The sequence below is a fragment of the Xiphophorus hellerii genome, chromosome 16 (genome assembly GCF_003331165.1).
Source record: "Xiphophorus hellerii strain 12219 chromosome 16, Xiphophorus_hellerii-4.1, whole genome shotgun sequence".
In the NCBI taxonomy this organism is placed as follows: Eukaryota; Metazoa; Chordata; class Actinopteri; order Cyprinodontiformes; family Poeciliidae; genus Xiphophorus; species Xiphophorus hellerii.
Genome location: NC_045687.1, coordinates 11,326,286 through 11,343,910, shown reverse-complemented (window position 1 = coordinate 11,343,910; position 17,625 = coordinate 11,326,286). Strand labels below are relative to the sequence as shown.

The window sequence follows — 17,625 nt, the reverse complement described above, 5'->3', positions numbered from 1 at the left end:
GTTTTGTGCATGGAAATGACTATTGCTACTGAATTGCCATTTGATGTCCTTATGAGTTGTATTCAGGACAAATAAAATAGTTCTAATACCTTACTGATTGCTCCCCTCAACATTGTGCTCTTGCGTGTCGCCCTCTTCAGCCTCTCACTGGTTGTTGGGAAGGTGGCCATTCCAAAGGTCTTCCTGTAGCGGTTACCTCTCGTCCCGAGGCTCCCCCACCTGGATTCCTTTGACCTGGGTCCACATGTTCTCCTACCTCCCTCGGGTCGCTGGTGTTGGAGGTTTTTCACAGCAGGGCCAATCCCCAACCTATTGTTGGGTTTCTTCTTTACTTTTACTTCACTCTCTGCTACTGATAGAATCTGGGACCCTGCATTGTTCAATTAGAGAGACATTTAGTCCAAACTTACTACAAATTGTAAATAGCACTGAATCAATCATTCCAATAAAGATATTGGGCAATTGTGTTGACTAATTGCTTTTAAAAATACTCATGCCCAGTTAAAAGTTAAAAAAACAAACTTTGTCCATTTTACTGGATTTCATATAATAGACTAGAATATTTAGTGTCATCAGGGTAATCTCCATCCCAATCTTTTCCAGGATTGCCCACTTCAAATGAACAGCTATGGCTGCCAAAGAAAAGGGCCACCACATCACTTGATTAGTAGATGTCTAAGGCTCCTCCAGAACTATCATGGGTCTTTTTGCTACTTCTCAGATTTAAGCTCCTAATAAATTGAAGTTGTGATTGATAAATATCAAGGCATGTGATGTGGTATCACATGAAGACTCACCATATAGCTCCTGCCTCTGTTTTTTGTTCCTGGCCTTCTGATTGGCTTCCAGTTTCACAATAGAGGAAGGACTGGGACCCATCATGGATGGGCCTGAAGTGATGTCTCTTGTAGGTTGACTTCTGAAATCTTGACCTTCATCTGTCTCATAACTTCCCTCCTCTTCTTCATCTTCTAATGGTTAAAGCATAGATTGTGCCAGTTTCTTTTAAGTCTACATCTTAACAAACTCATCAGTTTCAATTATAACAACAGATGTTTCTCCTTGTGGCACGTCATTTCACGGTCCTCCATTAGTTCTTTAATACAGAGTTTAACAAGTTACAGAGATGATATATGAAGTGCTTCAGTGGTATTTCCTGGTGTAAACCAAAACACTGTGCGTGTGTGTGTGTGTGTGTTTTTGTCCTGACAGCTCTTTGACCCAGTCTGCAAGTCTCCAGGCTGTCAAAGTCTCTCACAGCCAAGTATCCACAGCTGTGGCGGCACATCTAACCCAGACCAGGCATCAAGGCTGATCACAGAGGTGTTGGATATCCACGAACACTACAGGCTGTTGCAACATTCATCAGCATTTTTTTTTGCACGCCCCATTATTTGTTTATAAAGTAATTTACAAACAGAGAAAATAAGTCCTGGGCTTTAAGATTCAAACTGATAGATACATAAGTTGGAGTTTTTGTTTTTGTGCTTTCACTAGAAAAGCGAATCATGCACTTCACACACTGCAGAATTTATTTACCCTTTAATGATCTGATTTTGTTGCATCTTTTAATAAAACTATCAACAGATGCAGCGTTAGTGCTAGTTAATCTCTAACTAAAATTTGCAAAACAGTAAATATAGAGAGTAAAAGTAGATTAAGCAAGTGAAGTTAGCTTGTGTGAGGGTAGGCTGCAGAGGACAGGACTAAATAGAGACAGAAGATTTGTTGTAGTGAACTCTAAAGGAAAAGGGTGAAAGAAAACACTATACCAAACATGTTCTCACCTTGGTCAGAGGAGTCACTCTCAGCTGAGGAGCTTTCCTCCTCCTTTGCTGCTTCCTGCCTCTGACCACGTAGAACCTTTGATCTGGCCTGGTGGAAATAGGAGGAAACTTGCCCCTGCGTGGATCCTTTCTTGCTTCCATGCCGCGCCTGTCCCGACCAGCTTTCTTGGGTAGTACTGTCCACACTGGCTCCTGAGCAGTTCGCAAAAATCAACCAAAAAAAATAATGTTGTCATTGTCGGCAAAACAACAATGTGCCAGCAGGAAAAAAGGCCACAGGTACAATTAACTAAAGTAGGTACCTGTATCACTTTGTCCTCCCGACTCTCGCCTGGATTCACCTTTGATTCCACCCTGACTTCTTTGTGCATGCTTGAGGTTTAAGCTGCAAGGTGAACCTTCCTTGTCCCTGGAGCCTGTTCCTGAGAGATTCCTTTTAACCGGGGCCTTCTGTTTGAGCTGAGCCACATCACCAGCCAGCTTGGAGCTGAGCACGCTGTGAACACTGCTTTTTCTGCAGCCCTGTGCTTTTATCTGGTACAACAGAGAGACATGAGAGAGACAGAGAAAGCCAGTTACACTCCCGCTTACAGCGGCCACAAAAAGCCTCTGAATGTCAGGGCCCTCATTTGCACATGCACTGAGAGAAAAACAGAACAGCAGAAGCCTCAATGAAATAGACATTAATATGGAGAGCAGCGGATTTGACTCCTGAGGGTAGTACCTAATTAGAAAAAGTGTGCCACAAAGGAATATATCAAATGCAAAGTAACAAAGAGAGCGGCCTTTTTCATTTCTGGCTGCACACAGGACAAAAGGGAGTAGAACAAGAGGACCCTGACCTGTACAGTGCTGATTCGCTCGAAGCCTTGACTGGACAGCCTCTTTTTCCGTCTCTGGGTCTCTCCGCCCCCTCCCAGGTCCTCAGGCGATGAGCTGAGCCCCACCCCCGCTGACCTGCCAGTCAAAACATGAGAGACATTTATCAGAGGAGAATGGAGTTAGTTTGAAAGAAAAATAGGACGGTAGGACATTACAGATAAAAAACACAGCTTGAGCCACATCTCTGTGGTATCTAATAACAGTGCTCTCTGTGTCTGGTTCACAGAGTGACAAAAAAGGACAAGGAGGGCTCAGCGTCTGAGACACACTTGAAAAACTGGTTCTAATAAGCACTGCTGGAGAGCAACATGGTATAGGAGGCGTTAAAGCTTTTCGAGAAAAAGCCTTTAGGACTTTTAGAAACACCATCTCTCTAAAGGCTGATGAAAGTTTTTTTTTTTCTTTTTAAGTAAATTGTATTCAGCAGTACAAGTAGATTTTTCATAGCACTGAGAAACACAGAGAAGCATCACAACCAAACCTTTAACAATCAGTAATGGGCTGGTAACAGCATCCAAGTAAATTAGTGGTTTTAAAAAGCAATCACTTCAAAACCAATAAAATGTTTTAAGAACCACAAACAACTTTGGATACATTTTTTTTTCCAAAATTGCTTCTAATGAGAATAGTAATAAAGGACCAAAACAACAAGAGTTTTATCTAGAAGCATAAAAGTACAAGCAACACTCCTCCTTCCCTTTGCACACCTGTATCCAGCTGGCTGAAAGAAGGCAACTTATTACTGTTCACTAAAAGAAAAACAATGCCTATTATTGACCTAAAGTGGATTACTTCATGTCAACAGTCCTTTGGTGACACTTTTTTGCATTACCAACTATCAAAAATTGTGAGTTTATCACAGAGGTGGAAAGTGGTGTTGTAGGCTTTTCACATTGTTGGGGTGATCTAGCAAGTCTGAAGTCCAATAGTTTTTCACACTGTGCAATGATGCTGACAATAAAGAGGAGACTGTATTGGCTACTGCAGCTCCTAATTTGTCTTGGTCATGTCACCTACCCTACCCTGTCCTCAGATATCCATAGACAGCTGTTGCTGTGGGTGAAGGGTGAACAGAGAGCACTTGCCAGGTTAACCTAGAATTGCAGCAAGGAGATTGTTTGCTGCAAGAGTAGCAGACACTTATCAATCCTCAGCTGGAAATCTTCAAGTAACATATCTGTTAAGCTGCTGACTGCAATATCAGACTGGTCTTTATTCTAAATTTTTGCTTAACTCTATATATAAAAATCTAATTAACAATAGCTAAATGTAGTAGTTCCAAAATACATCATCATGCAAGTGCAATATATGATTAGCTATAATAAAGTTAATTTTATGAAATATACCATATACAGCAAATTTTATTTTGTCTTCATTTGTATATTGTTTCACATAAAACGTGCATTTAAATCTGTGGGTGAGCATATTCTGCTGAAATAACGTAATTAGCAAATGCAGACATGCACCTGTAATCTATTGAAACAAAAAAGGAGAGAATTTATGTGTTTGTGTGTTTTTTTTTTGTCTTTTTTTGTGGAAGTGGGTAGTTTGGCAGTTGGGCTGTCTTCGTTTCCCACTGACAGACTGAGTGGCAGAGGTACCAGTGATTTGTGAGTTGTCCCTGTGAGGCAAATCCTGCCGTGCCTTGCTCTCTGCTGCTGACAAACACAACATGACACAGTGACTCCTATCTGTAGGGGGCTTTAGGGGTTGAGCATGCAGTGGCTAATAAAGAAAATTGATTAGTGGGGTTTGCCAGCAAGCAATGATTATAATAATGCAGCCCTTTCCCCCTAAAAGCACTTAGAAATAAAGCAAAAAACATTCAAACTTTGCAGTAAAGTGCTCCTACATATATATAATTGCACAGATTGATATTCAGCAGAAGGAGCGATGCTTGAATGGAGCAAACAAAAGTGAGTTAAAACTTCAGGGTTGCCTTGAAAAAAAAAGTTTTGTACAAGTGAGGAATATTCTGAGGTTTACTATATTCTGACCTGTACAAACAATATTCCTGTCCTCTCTACCTCCCCGCAGAGACCTGGCCTGTTACCTTTTCATCTTGGTGTCATTGTCACCTGTCATCAGTGTCCCCTATCTGATTACTGTTTGCATGGTGAGGGGGCAAAGGTGAACAGGCGGATGCAAAATGGAAGTGACATTGCAGAGGGTCAGCTGGGAACACTGTGGACTGTTGCCCAGAAAGCACAGACAGAAGGGGGGTAGAAGATGGATAAAAGAAAATGCCATAAGGTGGCCTGTTGTGTCTTAATTCCATGTAAACCCTAAAAACAAGGCTCATTAAAGCCTGTTTAGAAACCATTCAGAATCATGGTGACCACTATCAAAAACTTATATTGTGCTTACAGAAGAGAATGTGTCTTTTTATTTTTCTGATATTCCCAATTTTCTACGTAAAGCCGTTTGAGCGTTCACTTTTTTGGACCCTTTTGTGCAAAGATATAAATGCCATGTCACATTCTTGCTGCCACCCTCAAGTTCGTACAAGTTAAAAAAAAAGATCCCAAAAGTTGAATGGTGTTCAAAGACCCACAGTGATGAACTGTTTTCAGTGTTATTACGTGTAGCCTGCCATATCTGACAGTGGCTCTTCTGCATATTCATTATTTGCCACACCTACACCTCCAGAGTGTTTGTTTTTATCATTTGACAAAATCACTCAATTTTAGTAAAAGTCCCAAAAGTGGTCGTCAAACTCCACATATATGTTTGTGATAGGAAGAAAAGGGTCATGGCATCACTACAGAACCAGTTAAGAAGTACATAGCGTGTAATGGATGTTATACATATTTAACTCTTCGTTACTGGTATCCAAAGATCAGCTTTATCTCCAAAGGCTGTCGTGTTATATACGTATGTTTAGGAAATAGTAGACAGCAAGGAAAAATCTTATCAACTTAAAACATTAATATACAAACTGGTAACCAGTAAGTTTGGCACCATTAGTTTTGTTGAAGTGAATCATTTCTTAACATTAGGTAAATATAGTCGAATTAAAGTTTGGATCTTAATTCTTTTTGTGTGTAAGTAAGACAATGTTTCTGCTACTGAAAAACATTTTAAGACACATCTGAGTCAGGTGTACCAATAAAGATAACTTATAGTCCTGGTGTTTATTCGATCAAGAAGAGTTCAAATAAGAAAGGGGGGATTCCTAAACACTCCCATGTCCTGTTTATGCCAGTGAGGGAGATCTCTGGTTGCTGGTGATTTCATTAAAGCTTTGAATACAGTCAGCAAGCGGAGATGGACTGATTTACACTTACTTGACTTTCCTTTGGCCCTCATTTGAGGACACAGGACCCGTGGTTAGGGTGGGCTTCCTCTTCCTTGGACGTCCAGGCCCTCGCCTTGCAGGACTTCGAGGTGTTTCCTCCTTCCTGCATACACAAGAGGATGTAAACACACAAGAAGGGAGAGGAGCTTGCATTAAAACCATAAGGTGCTATTTGTGAAACACTAAATATAATCCTCTCTAAAGCTGGAAGCATGCTGCCTTAAATTTTAACTAATTTGACTGTGTTTGCTTGAAAAGTCGTGAAGCTTTATGGAAAAAACTCACTGATGATCGTGCTTCCTCTGAAGTTTGGCCAGCTCCTTTTGTTTCTCTTTGTAGCGACGTTGTATATCAGCCAGTTTTACACGCATTTCAAGCTCAGGGCCATCCATTGTTTCCATGCTAACTTTAGCAGGGCATACCTGAAGTACACAGAGTAAAAAAGCAAATATTAGAGATAAAGCTTGGTATTTGTTTCATAACTGATTTTTTCACAGAGTAAAAAAAAGATCTGTGAAAAGAGTGTGACTATGCAATCTGATGAATTTCCTTAGGTAGAAAGCCTTTTAACTAATTTGAATAAATAACTTAATTTCACTGCATTGTTTGATATCTAGGAGAAATTTGGAATGTATTAAAATCTGTCTATTTGACAGATTTCTTCTGAAAAGTGCTTGAAGATGACAGTTGTAATGAATTGGCTCTATATAAATAATGTCAATTTGAAACTGAAAGAATTTAAATTAATGATCTCCTCTCATCAGTTTCAGCTTACCGGCTCATTACGAGGCGCCCAGCTGAACTTTCTTCGTAAATTGAAGATACGACGAGCTGAGAAGCTTTGCTGTGGGCCAGTTTTACTGCTCTCCTCTGATCCAGCCTCCAAGGCGCGGGCTGTCGCCAAGGTGGCAAGACTTTGGAGATCAAACATGAGCAGGTCCTCCTCTGTAAGGAAACAAAGGACGAATGTTTAAGCTTATTACATTAACAGTCATATTTTTATAGATACCCATGATCATGGTGTATCGTAACGTGTTGCATGAAGGCTACTTCTAGCAGTCAATGAGAGAGAGGCAGGGTACACACTGGACAAACAGCTGGGCATAATAAAACTCACTGACAAATCTAACTTAATCATGTTTTTGAACCACAGGAGGAATAGTATAGAGAAAACCAAGGTATGGATGGAGAAATCATGCATGAACCAAGACTGAAACTCAGGACCCTCTTACTGCAGTATTACAGTACCAACAACTGTGCCATTGTGCAGCCTGATGCCAAATATAAACGTATAAAAACAACACTTTTTTTTTGTTGCTTTTTTATCTCTTTGCTTGGTAAAGAATGCTTTTGTGCCTCTAAACTGACTTAAACTGTTAATGTTCTACCATGGAAATGATGTTCCTTATTCTGTAATCATGTGATTTTTTTTTTTTCTGAGCCCTCATAAGGGAGCAGTGAAACGCATTTATGTTGTGGTAAATACAAAACATTCTTTTGTATTAATTAAAAAAAACACAGTGCTTTGAACAGTGAGAATGCTTTTAAAGCCACTTTAAACAATAGGCTCTAATTAGCGAGGCAATGCTCAACGACTTGAAATCATGTACTGCCTTTGTGACTGCAAATAAGACTTTTGATAACATGTTGTGTTTGGGAAGAATGGAAAAGAAATCGATGTGCCTCCTTTTTGATTTAACTGCGTGTGCACGTGTGGCTCAAACAGCTGCCGGATGGGGAGACGGTGAGATAGCTTCCTCGACTGGACATAAGAGAGAGGCAGCAAGAAAGGGGGTGCACACCCTTTCCTGAGAGTTCAGCACTGTAGTGCGTCTTCTCCTTCCTCTCTTGAGGCTTCTGCATCTTTAAAACCAGGTTTTATGATATAAAACGTGCTTTTAACATGCAATAGATGAGCAACACAAGGCAAGCATGAAAGGAGCCTCTCTGGGGACATGTTAAAGTCCATCAAATGCTCCTGAGATCAGCATGAAGAGATGAGTAACTGGGAGGGAGCTTGCAGGATAGTCTCAATGGAAAGAGAAAAAGGAGGAAGGGTAAGAAGTGTGTTGCTATTTCTATGTCAATACCTGTCATTACAACAACTTGAACTTTTTCACATTCTGTCATGTTTCAGCCACGAACTTCCATTTATTCTGCTAGAGTTTTATGTACCAGACCAACAAACGGTAGCATACAATTGTTGACTGAAAGGAAAATGATGCATGATTTTGAAAGGAGATTTTTAAAGGCATTTATATTCAGTTTGTTTTGCAGCAGCTACAGCTGCACATATTTTGCAGTGTGTCTCAACCACCACTGCAAATAGAAAGTTTTTTTTTTTTTTTTTTTTTTCCCCAAACAGTTCAAGCTCACTCAGATTGGATGATTGGATAACTTGGTGTTCAAGTCATTCCGCAGACTTACAATTGAATTTACATCTGGGCTTTGACTGGGCCAATCCAACACATGAATGTTTTGATCTAAACTCTTCCAATGTAGCAACAAAAATGAAAAATGTATAATTTTCTTTTGCTTTAAAGTTATAGGCTACGCCTATAAAAATTCATTAGCACATATGATTGTAACAAAATCAAAACAGAAGTACTGAGTGAATCATGCAAGACCCACTGTCACTCACCAGGGGTTTTTCCACAGATGTGCTTCATCTGCTGCAGCTCCAGATCTGCAAGCTCACTTAGAAGCTCCATGCCCTTGTTGGGGGCGCACTGTGATAGCACAGTTGATGGTGTGCTATTGGAGAACAAGGGGAATGGGGGTACATCTGTGCAAAAAGCAGCGGCAATCAGCAGCTCCAGACTCCAGTAGCAGGGCACATAAGGTTTGCAGGGCACAGTAACAGCTTCTTCGCCATTGCTGCAGGCGGAGGTTGAGGCAGGCGAAGGACACAGAAATTCTACTGTGGCATCTTCTGGGGTCATCTTATTCTCATGCTCACTCTCCTTTGCTGCCTCTGGCTGGGAGCATGGCGACTCATAGACAGCAGGGGAAGCGGGGTCAAGATCTATGATGGCAGGCAGCTCTGACTCCTCTGCATGTAGGCTGACCTTTTGATCATGTAGCACCTGACTCTCCTCACCCACCACCTCCTCATCGTCTTCCTCCTCTAAAGTAATGACAGCATGTGGCCCACTGGGCTGCTCTGTCACAAGGGGAACTGGGCAGGAAGCCGTCTCACAGACTGAGCTCACAACTGGGGGGCAAGAAAGCACATCTGCCTCAGCTGAACGCTCTTCGTCGGCCCCCTCCTCTTCAGGCACATAGTTGACTGCCGCGGCGACCTCCACCTCCTCCCTCAGTTGCAGGGCTCTCTCATTCATGCTTTCCTCCTCTCCTGGCTCCACTTCCTTGAGTGGGAGTGGCTCTGTGAGGGGCATGACTGGCACTGGGCAGTCTAACTCCTCCCCTAGACCAGCAAGAGACTGGGGAGCGTGCTCTGGAGGTTCTGCTTGGACCGCTTCCAGATCAGCCGGTTGAGCAAGGCGAACATCCTGCGGGGATGGTCCATTTCTGTATCCCAGGGCAATGGCTGGGTATGTATATCCCGGAGGCAAATCTAAAAGCAGACAGAATTATGAATAGTAGGTGATGAGGACAATTATTGCAAGCTTTCCTTTTTGTGTGCAGAGTTTTAAGGACTGAGTAACAGCTTAATGAAGATGCTCTTGGCGCTATCTCCCAGCAGCAGAAAGGGGCTCAGAGAAATCTGTATGTGTTTAATTTAAAGTCTGCCAGGCCTTTGGTTTATCCGCTACACTAAAAATTCCTCTGGCATGCAGTAAACATTAGCCAGACATCATAATGATGAAAAGAGAGTAATGGTTGAGCTAGGTGGGGGACATGGCTGAGGTATTTCTTGGTGATCACCAAGGGAACGATGACCAAAATGCAGCCGTCACAGACGGCAGCCATTTTCCTGAGCTCTGAGTTGTTTAGTCAGTTGGGGGGTTTCCAGAAGAGCCACCCACACATTTTTATCACAACACCGGCTGAAATAAGAGATCACTGAATGCCGATAACCATTCAGTGTATTTTCAGCGTGGTGCTTAATCCTTGAGAACTTTTCCTTTGTTAGCAAATTGACTCATTTTACTTTAGATTTATTGGTGAATCCCAATAAATTTGAATATTCTCTAAAAGTTAATTAATTTTGATATTTACATTTTATGAAGGAAAACTTATCAATTATTTATTTGTAGTAATTTTGATAATATCACCCATCAATGGCTTATCAAAGTTTCATGGCATGGTGGCAGACTGTTGAGGAGTTATTGTCCTGACTATTATCTCAAAGATTCAGGCCTGGTGACTGGCCAGTCAATGATGATGATACCATTGTCATTAAAGTAGATACTTTTGTTTTGGGTGTGAGTGTAAGTGCTAGACTAACACCAGCAAAAACATTGAAATTACTCTTGAAATCATTAACTTTGGAAACTTCAACTTTACACCATTAGCAACTTGGAATCTGCTTTTCTACTTTAAGTTCTGGGACACCGATTTCCAGATTAATTGTACTTGTTTTTTAAAGCAGGACTTTGGACCAATGTGCAACAGTCCAGTCCTCTCTCCTCAACTCGGGCAAGACTCTTCAGAAATTGTCTCTGGTTCAGTAGTGGCTTAACCCAAACAAAGTGGCTCTTGAAGCACTGACTCATGCTTACATCTTGTGAAATAAAACTTCCCAGTCAGACTTTTGTAATATTCATCTTTTCAAAGAAACTGGATTTTAAGCTTTCATTAGTCATTATCATCAGTATGGACAGAAGTGGATGAAATGACCATGTTTAATGACCAGTTTAAGATTTTGAAGAAATAAACTAATGTTCACTTTTACTGAGATTCACTTGAATCCAAAAAGCACTTTGCAATTGCAGACAATAAAGACTACTTTCCCTGTTGCTTACCAGGCTCCAGAGATTCTGGGTAATCTTGAGGGGCCTGTCCTTCGCCCCTCTTATCCTGGGATTCAGGACCCTTGAGCATCTGAGGTGGTGCAGGACTGATTGCAGGAGAGTGAGGGGTTGCCGCCATGGGGCTGGGTGCTGGGCAGGGTGTAGAAGGAGTGCTTCTGGGATGTTGGCGCAGTGAGGGGGATTGGTAACAAGGGGACAAGTGAGTGGCACAGGCTCCAGGGGGTGAGTTGCTTCTCTGTGGGGGGTTATACGAGTAGTTCTTAGCAGGTTTGGATGGTCTTGGCTCTGTAATCAGTTCTTCTAGTTCATCTGACGGCTCGTCTGGTCTCTTGTGTATCTGCCATATCAAAAAGTTTAGTTTTATACACATATCATGTGTGTTTTTAAAATACAGTAAACACACACCAAGACTTAATACCCACCTGTTCATTGTGCGTGGATTGATGCTGCATGGTGTGTGCAGCCCTGTGTTGCTGTTGAGGCTGAGGAGGTAGCTGCAGCTGCTGCGACTGGTGATTCTGGTGCTGATGCTGGAGCTGTTGGTGCTGCTGGAACGCATACAGCTCCTGTTGCCGTAGAAACTGAGATCGGGAGTACACAGCAGGATGTTGCATGTGGGAGGGTGGGCCCCGCGCGCTATACACAGGGGGCCACAGCCCTTGCTGCTCGATCACGTCTAATGAGAAAAAGGAAGGAGGAATTCAATGAGGGGACTCTTCGCTACAACAAAAGCCCATGCATGCACACCCATGCACACATTCTTTTTTCATATCACCATGTATAGCACTCTACCATACATTGCCATGCAGATAACAGTTCTTTTCTCTTTTTCTATCATAATGTACCTGTCAGAAGACAATTGTCAAACAGCAAAAACCATTAGGGATCATTTAAAAACCATTGTATTCACATTTTATAGAAACATCGATCCTTTCAAAAAAGATTTTTTGACTTCACTGCACAACATCTCCCCAGGCAGCAAAAATCCCACACTCTCCCTCCTCTGTTTAAAACAAAAAGCACTTTCTTACAATCTTCTCTGAGAATTTTGGAATGTAGGAGGAAAGTTTAAACAATGGTAGAATGACACCAGATGATTATTGTTTTTAGGTTGATTAGAGGTCAAGCTCCAGGCTGAAAATAGAACTATGTCCCTTCAGAGAACTCAGAAATGCCCCACCTGCTCAATCAAACCTCAATGAAATGGGGGATTTTCATCCTAACTCCCATGTCTCAAAGTGTACTTCCTCTCTTATAGCAGATGTTACGCTCAAGGAACCACACAACAACCTTATTTTCCCGTTCCCTCTCTGTGTGACTTTATTATGCATTTCCTATTAACAGGTTCATCTACTTTTTTCTTAATTCCTTCTTTTGTCATACCCCAACAATTTGAGTCAGACTTGAATATGCAAATGTTTCCCTGTAGGGTAGTTTGTGTTGATCCATTTCCTTCTCAGTTGTTAGTCCCACAGAGCGACGACTGAACTGCAGGTTCTAAGACTGTGAGCAGGCAGATTAAAGTTGTCTGTCTATTGACTAAATATGTGTATTTGGTGGCTTATAAAAAGCAATCATTCTGTCACATTTGTTATTTTTCCTCCCCTGAGCTTTCAAAGTTTATTGTAGTGCACATGACGTGCAAAAGTATTTATACTACTTGAATTTTTGTCATATTACAGACAAAAACTTAAATATATCAATATAGGATTTTATGCTATAGACCAACATTTGGTGGTGTTGTGAAGTGGAAAAATGAGACAATTTTATATTTAACAAATTAAAATCTAAAACGAGGGGCAAGCATTTGTACATAGCTCCTCTGAGTGTGTTTATTAAATGTTTTTTTTGGGGTAGATTTACCAGTCCACACATTAAGATATTGAAATGCTTCACCATTCCTCTTTAGCTCTCGGGGCCTTGATGGAGGCATTCTGACACATAAATATAACTTGATCCCAACCATTCAGTTGCAGCTCTGTATGTTAAATGTTTTTGTCTGGAAGGATGTTGAGTTTCCTTCTAGTCTAAAGTCTTTTATTGCTTCTAATATGTTTTCTTACAAAATCACCACTAATTCTTTAAATTTACCGTGATCAAACAAACACTAAAAAACACTGGAGTTTATTTAAAAAGACGTTTGAATGTGTAATTCAAACATTCAAACAAGTAAACATTATTTATTCAAGTAAATAATGTTTAATTGAATTACTATTATACACTTATTTTTATTTTTATTTTTTTACATTTGATAGCGTAAAATTATGGCATACCCAAGTGATGTGGCGCTGGATGGGGTGCAGGCTCAGAGGGAAGGACCACTAACTGGGCTGAGGGGTCCTGTGGTAGAGGAAGGACTGGCTGCAGAGGGCCTGGCATGGCTGAAGAAAAACCTGGAGGCAGGTTCTGATGCAAGGGTGTATGACCTATACCTGCTGTACAATAATGATTACAACAGAGATTACAAAACTAATATATGCATGTGATTACCAGTTTCAAAACCCAGAAGAATAAAGGGCAATTTGAAATAGCTTAATTTAAAAACAAAATGGTAACAAAAAGCATGGAGGGAATTTGTAAAATACAAGTTTTGCATTTTCAAAACTTGGATTTTAAATTGAAACCGATGCAAACAAGACATGTGTAACGGTAGATTTTTTTTGGTTTTGTTTTTTTTACCATAAGAATGTCCTGTCATCCAAAGGGATGGACTTCCAGTTCTTGGCATCCAATGATGGTGAGCAGAATGTGCAGCAGGGTCTCCTAACTGACCAGACTGGAGGGATGTCCCACCAGGGACCATCAGATGGGAGGTGAGGTCTCCATGGCAGCTGGTGGAAGGGTGGATCCTTGCAAACTCCACACGTTCCTTATTATCCCTGCCATTATAAAATAGAGGAGCAGAGGAATACAGTACATGTTTTTGGGGGTTTTTTTCAAAGCAAATTTGTGTAGCCTTGGGATTTACATTTACATACCTGATGTATGGGTCTCTATCTCTATCCAGACAATTGAGACCCATTTGTTCTTCATTTAGCCTTTTCCTTTCCTCCTCATTGGGATCCACAGGATACATGGAGCGGGGCAATCCTGTGAGACGAACATTACATATAAGGCAGATACTCCTAATAGTCTTCTCATTGCAAAACTATGCATTAAAAATATGAATTCATGCTGATACTAGTTACAAGTTTTTCAAAGTTCTGAAATATGGACATATGCAATTCATTTATGCTACTGGTGCAAATAAAAAAAATGACTTTCTGTTTGTTTGCAAAACCCAATATTTGAGATTGGACATAGTATGAAAATATATTAATTGAATGAATATTTGGGGTAAAATTCAGCAGTAATCAGCAACATTCATCAAAATTTGAGTTCAATTTGCATTTAAAAAGAATCCTAAAAGAGGTGACCAGACATTGCTAAATAACAAAACTAAATAAAAAATTTTGACTTCTATTGACCACAACAAATTTTTAAAATGTTGGCCTTCTGAATATTTTATCTTTGTTTCAACTATTTGTTACACTTTCATTTGTTGTGCATTGCTCTATCCTACCTTTCACAGAGTTATGTACTCGTCCCTGCCGGCTGTTGGGGTGACTGTCTCCTGAACGGCATGGCGGCTCCCTTTGTCTGGCGACTGCTACTGCAATTCCCACTGGTGGCTGCCGCACCTCGTTTTCCACATGACCCGCCTCCCCCGTTTCTCTGCTCCTTACACTGTAATCAGGGCGCTCACCATCAGCAGGACCCTTCCTGGAAGGGAGAGTCTGCTTGTTGCCCTGGAGAGCACAGCTACCCCCTGATGGACCCGATTTGAGACTTCCCAGACCCCCAAATGGGCTCTTCTGAGAAAGAAGCAATGGTTGTTGCTGGTTGCTGTACTTCAGCAGACTTTTCATGGCACTGCTCTCGCCCTGAGTAGGACCTTGGGCGTCCGGTTGCTGCTGTGGCTGTTGCTGACTGAGAGTGGGTGCGGGTGGGGGCTGTTGAGGAGGGAGCCCTAATCCTTGCTGTTGTTGCTGCTGTTGCCGTTGTGAGTGTTGTCCACCAGAGCCTCCTAACTCCATGTACGACCTCCTCTGCTCCTCCTCAGGTTGTGACATGTGATGTGGAGGCCTCATTCCCCACGGAGGTACAGGAGGTTGCTGATGGTGATGTTGCCCACTGTTGTTGTTATACCCATAAGGAGACATGTCCATCTTTCTCTTAAGCTCCTGATTGTTACTCTGGTTCAGCTCAGCTGGAGAAGGAGCATCAGGGCCAGGTCTGCCATGCTGCTGGTGACGAATCCTAGCTACCTTTTGGCCTTCTCTCTGTAATGAGCAGCTGCCTCCAGAAGTATGGGCTGCTCCAGGCCCTGCATGTTGTCCCATGTTTTTGTTTCCAAGTGGGGAAGAATTAGGTGGAGGTCCCTGATGGGAACAGTCTCTGTAAGGAGAGGAGTTGACAGAATGAGGGACAGAATGCCCCGCCTTCGGTCCCTGGGAAAGCGAAGGTCTGAACACATCCATGTCCACCGAACTATTAATACACTCTGCGCTACGTGATCGTACAACTTGATGTTGTTGTTGAGAATGGGGCGTTTTTTGTTGTTGCTGTTGGGGTTGCGGAGGAAGCTGTGAGGGCTGAACATGTTGATGGTGAGACTGCATCCAGTCTAGAGACTTCTCTGTCTTTCTGTATGGATGCTGCTGTTGCTGTTTTCTCTGCCAGTTACTATGGTGCCCACTTCCACCTTTTTCAATTGCTTTGTCCTTGGAGGTGCTGCCTCCGCCATTTACCACACCCTGGCAATCAGGGTTACCAAGCTGGAATGGTCCATTTGTTTTGTCCCCTAGATCTGCCACAGATGGTACAAATGTTGGCCCTGTGACTTTAGGCTCCCGTCCTACATTGATTGTCCCTCTGTCTTGTGAGGCAGGGTTGGCCAAAGGAGCAGGTGGGGGTGGACAGAAAAAATCTGGATGGTGGTGGGTATGGTGGGAATGATGTGGGTGGTGTGGATGGCTGGGGTGGAGCTGAAGGCAATGGAATCCCCCTGGATGAGGATGTGAATGGGGGTGAGCATGAGGATGGGGATGACTATGTGCCCCTCCGGCAGCAGAGCCCATGTGTAAGGGTGGAGGTACTGAGTAGGGCAGAGAGTGATGAAGTGGTGCCTGACCCCTTTCCAGACAATCAGAAGGCTGTTCACTAATCCTCATCTCACCACTTACTCCTTCTTTGGTGCAGCGACCATTGACATTGGACCCTATATGCCTGCCCTGGCTGCTCCCCCCGTCTACCATAGATCGAAGGCCTGGGCCCTCTCCACCACAGCTTGGCAAGGAGACTTTCGACCCTGTTGTCGTTCCTGGATCTCCATTTGGCATCTTGCCATTATGTAAACAAGCACTAAGGGGCTTGCTCATAGTCTGATGGTGATCTTTAGTGTACTCCATAGTAAGCGATGCTTTATGTCTCTCCAGCGCTCGACTATTGACCTCCTCTAATGGCAGTGGGTGCTGTGGATAGTGAGACTGCTGCTGATGGGTATGGGAATGGTGGTGGTGCGTGGTCTGAGGTGTCTGGTGATTCTGGTGTTGCTGTTGCTGCTGCTGTCGCTCTTTAGCATCTTGTTTTCCACTGGATCTTTCCTTGTCCTTGACAGGTACCACTCCTCTCTCTACTGATCCCTCTTTAAGACCCTTATGTATACCTGCCCCCAAGCCTGGATCTCTGTCCCTGCTGCAGGACCCCTGAGAGTGTCCTGAACCTGTCCTAGACATTGATGGCAGGCTGTGATTGGCTGAAATGAGTGATGGCTGGGATGGGAGACCCCGCAGGTAAAAGTTTTCTAGAACAGAAAAGAAGGCATGTAAGCAAAGAAGGTTACATTAGATGAATAAATGTGTTCTCAACTGTCTTCTTATTAGCATGTCTTACCTTTTTGTGTGTCATAGAAACGGTGCTGCCCATACAAAACACCACTGTTGGCATGGTGATCTAAGTGGCTCATTGGAAGGAAAGTGTGGGCCAGGCTCCCTGAAAATCGAGGGTATCCTGGACCTACAGGAGACAGGGAAAGAGACGGTTGATAAAACGACACCCGCTACTGTGATGGAGTTATATGCAGTAATCCTTCAGGCCCAGTGCAGCTGCTGGTGTTCATACGCAAATAAGTACTGGCTGTGATTCTAATGTTTGCTTTTCCTGCCTGAGTTTAGCATTTAGATAATGAAAGAAAAGCTCTGGGATTGGTGTAATATGACATTTTTCTTTGAGACATACGGCTTATTCTTCATCACACCGTGAGAACCAACACCAGCACCTATACTCATCTGAGTGTAGCGATGAGGGTGGATTTTAGGCTTGTGTGGACAGAGAGCTCGTTCTCTATAACTCTTAGTAACCTAGTTTAGAGGTAAAAGGATGCTTGGATTTTGGGCCTATAAGCCAGTACACCTGCGCTCTTTAAATCAAGGCCATCTGTGGCACATTTATACCAATACCACAGAAAAACATAATCATTATGAAATAGGACACTGGAGAGCACAAAGGACTTTGAGGGTGGAGAAGAGAGAGAATGTGGACTGAGATGAAAGCCTAGACAGGCATCACTATGACAACACCACTGCAACTGGGTAACTATGGCCTCTAAACACGTGAATGCAAATTAAACTACCCTATTTACACGAATGTATAAATAATTTTCAAAGAAGCTTAAAAAGTA

At 42.4% G+C, this 17,625-nt stretch overlaps 1 protein-coding gene across 3 annotated transcripts in view; it reads right to left on the bottom strand.

Annotated features, from left to right (window-relative positions):
* The window catches only part of bahcc1a (BAH domain and coiled-coil containing 1a), a 75,489-nt gene that overhangs the window by 11,974 nt on the left and 45,890 nt on the right, over nt 1-17,625 (bottom strand). For 2 of the 3 annotated variants that reach the window (XM_032587042.1, XM_032587044.1), the window contains 16 exons: nt 16,839-16,961; nt 14,467-16,749; nt 13,883-13,994; nt 13,584-13,783; nt 13,178-13,339; nt 11,327-11,580; nt 10,896-11,241; nt 8,609-9,544; nt 6,743-6,912; nt 6,253-6,389; nt 5,957-6,070; nt 2,630-2,744; nt 2,090-2,321; nt 1,788-1,979; nt 798-971; nt 90-370 (listed from right to left, as the gene is read on the bottom strand). In XM_032587042.1, the coding sequence (XP_032442933.1) occupies nt 90-370; nt 798-971; nt 1,788-1,979; nt 2,090-2,321; nt 2,630-2,744; nt 5,957-6,070; nt 6,253-6,389; nt 6,743-6,912; nt 8,609-9,544; nt 10,896-11,241; nt 11,327-11,580; nt 13,178-13,339; nt 13,584-13,783; nt 13,883-13,994; nt 14,467-16,749; nt 16,839-16,961 (5,831 nt within the window). The remainder of the gene's footprint in view (nt 1-89; nt 371-797; nt 972-1,787; nt 1,980-2,089; nt 2,322-2,629; nt 2,745-5,956; nt 6,071-6,252; nt 6,390-6,742; nt 6,913-8,608; nt 9,545-10,895; nt 11,242-11,326; nt 11,581-13,177; nt 13,340-13,583; nt 13,784-13,882; nt 13,995-14,466; nt 16,750-16,838; nt 16,962-17,625) is intronic. The other variant, XM_032587043.1, reaches the window with a different exon arrangement.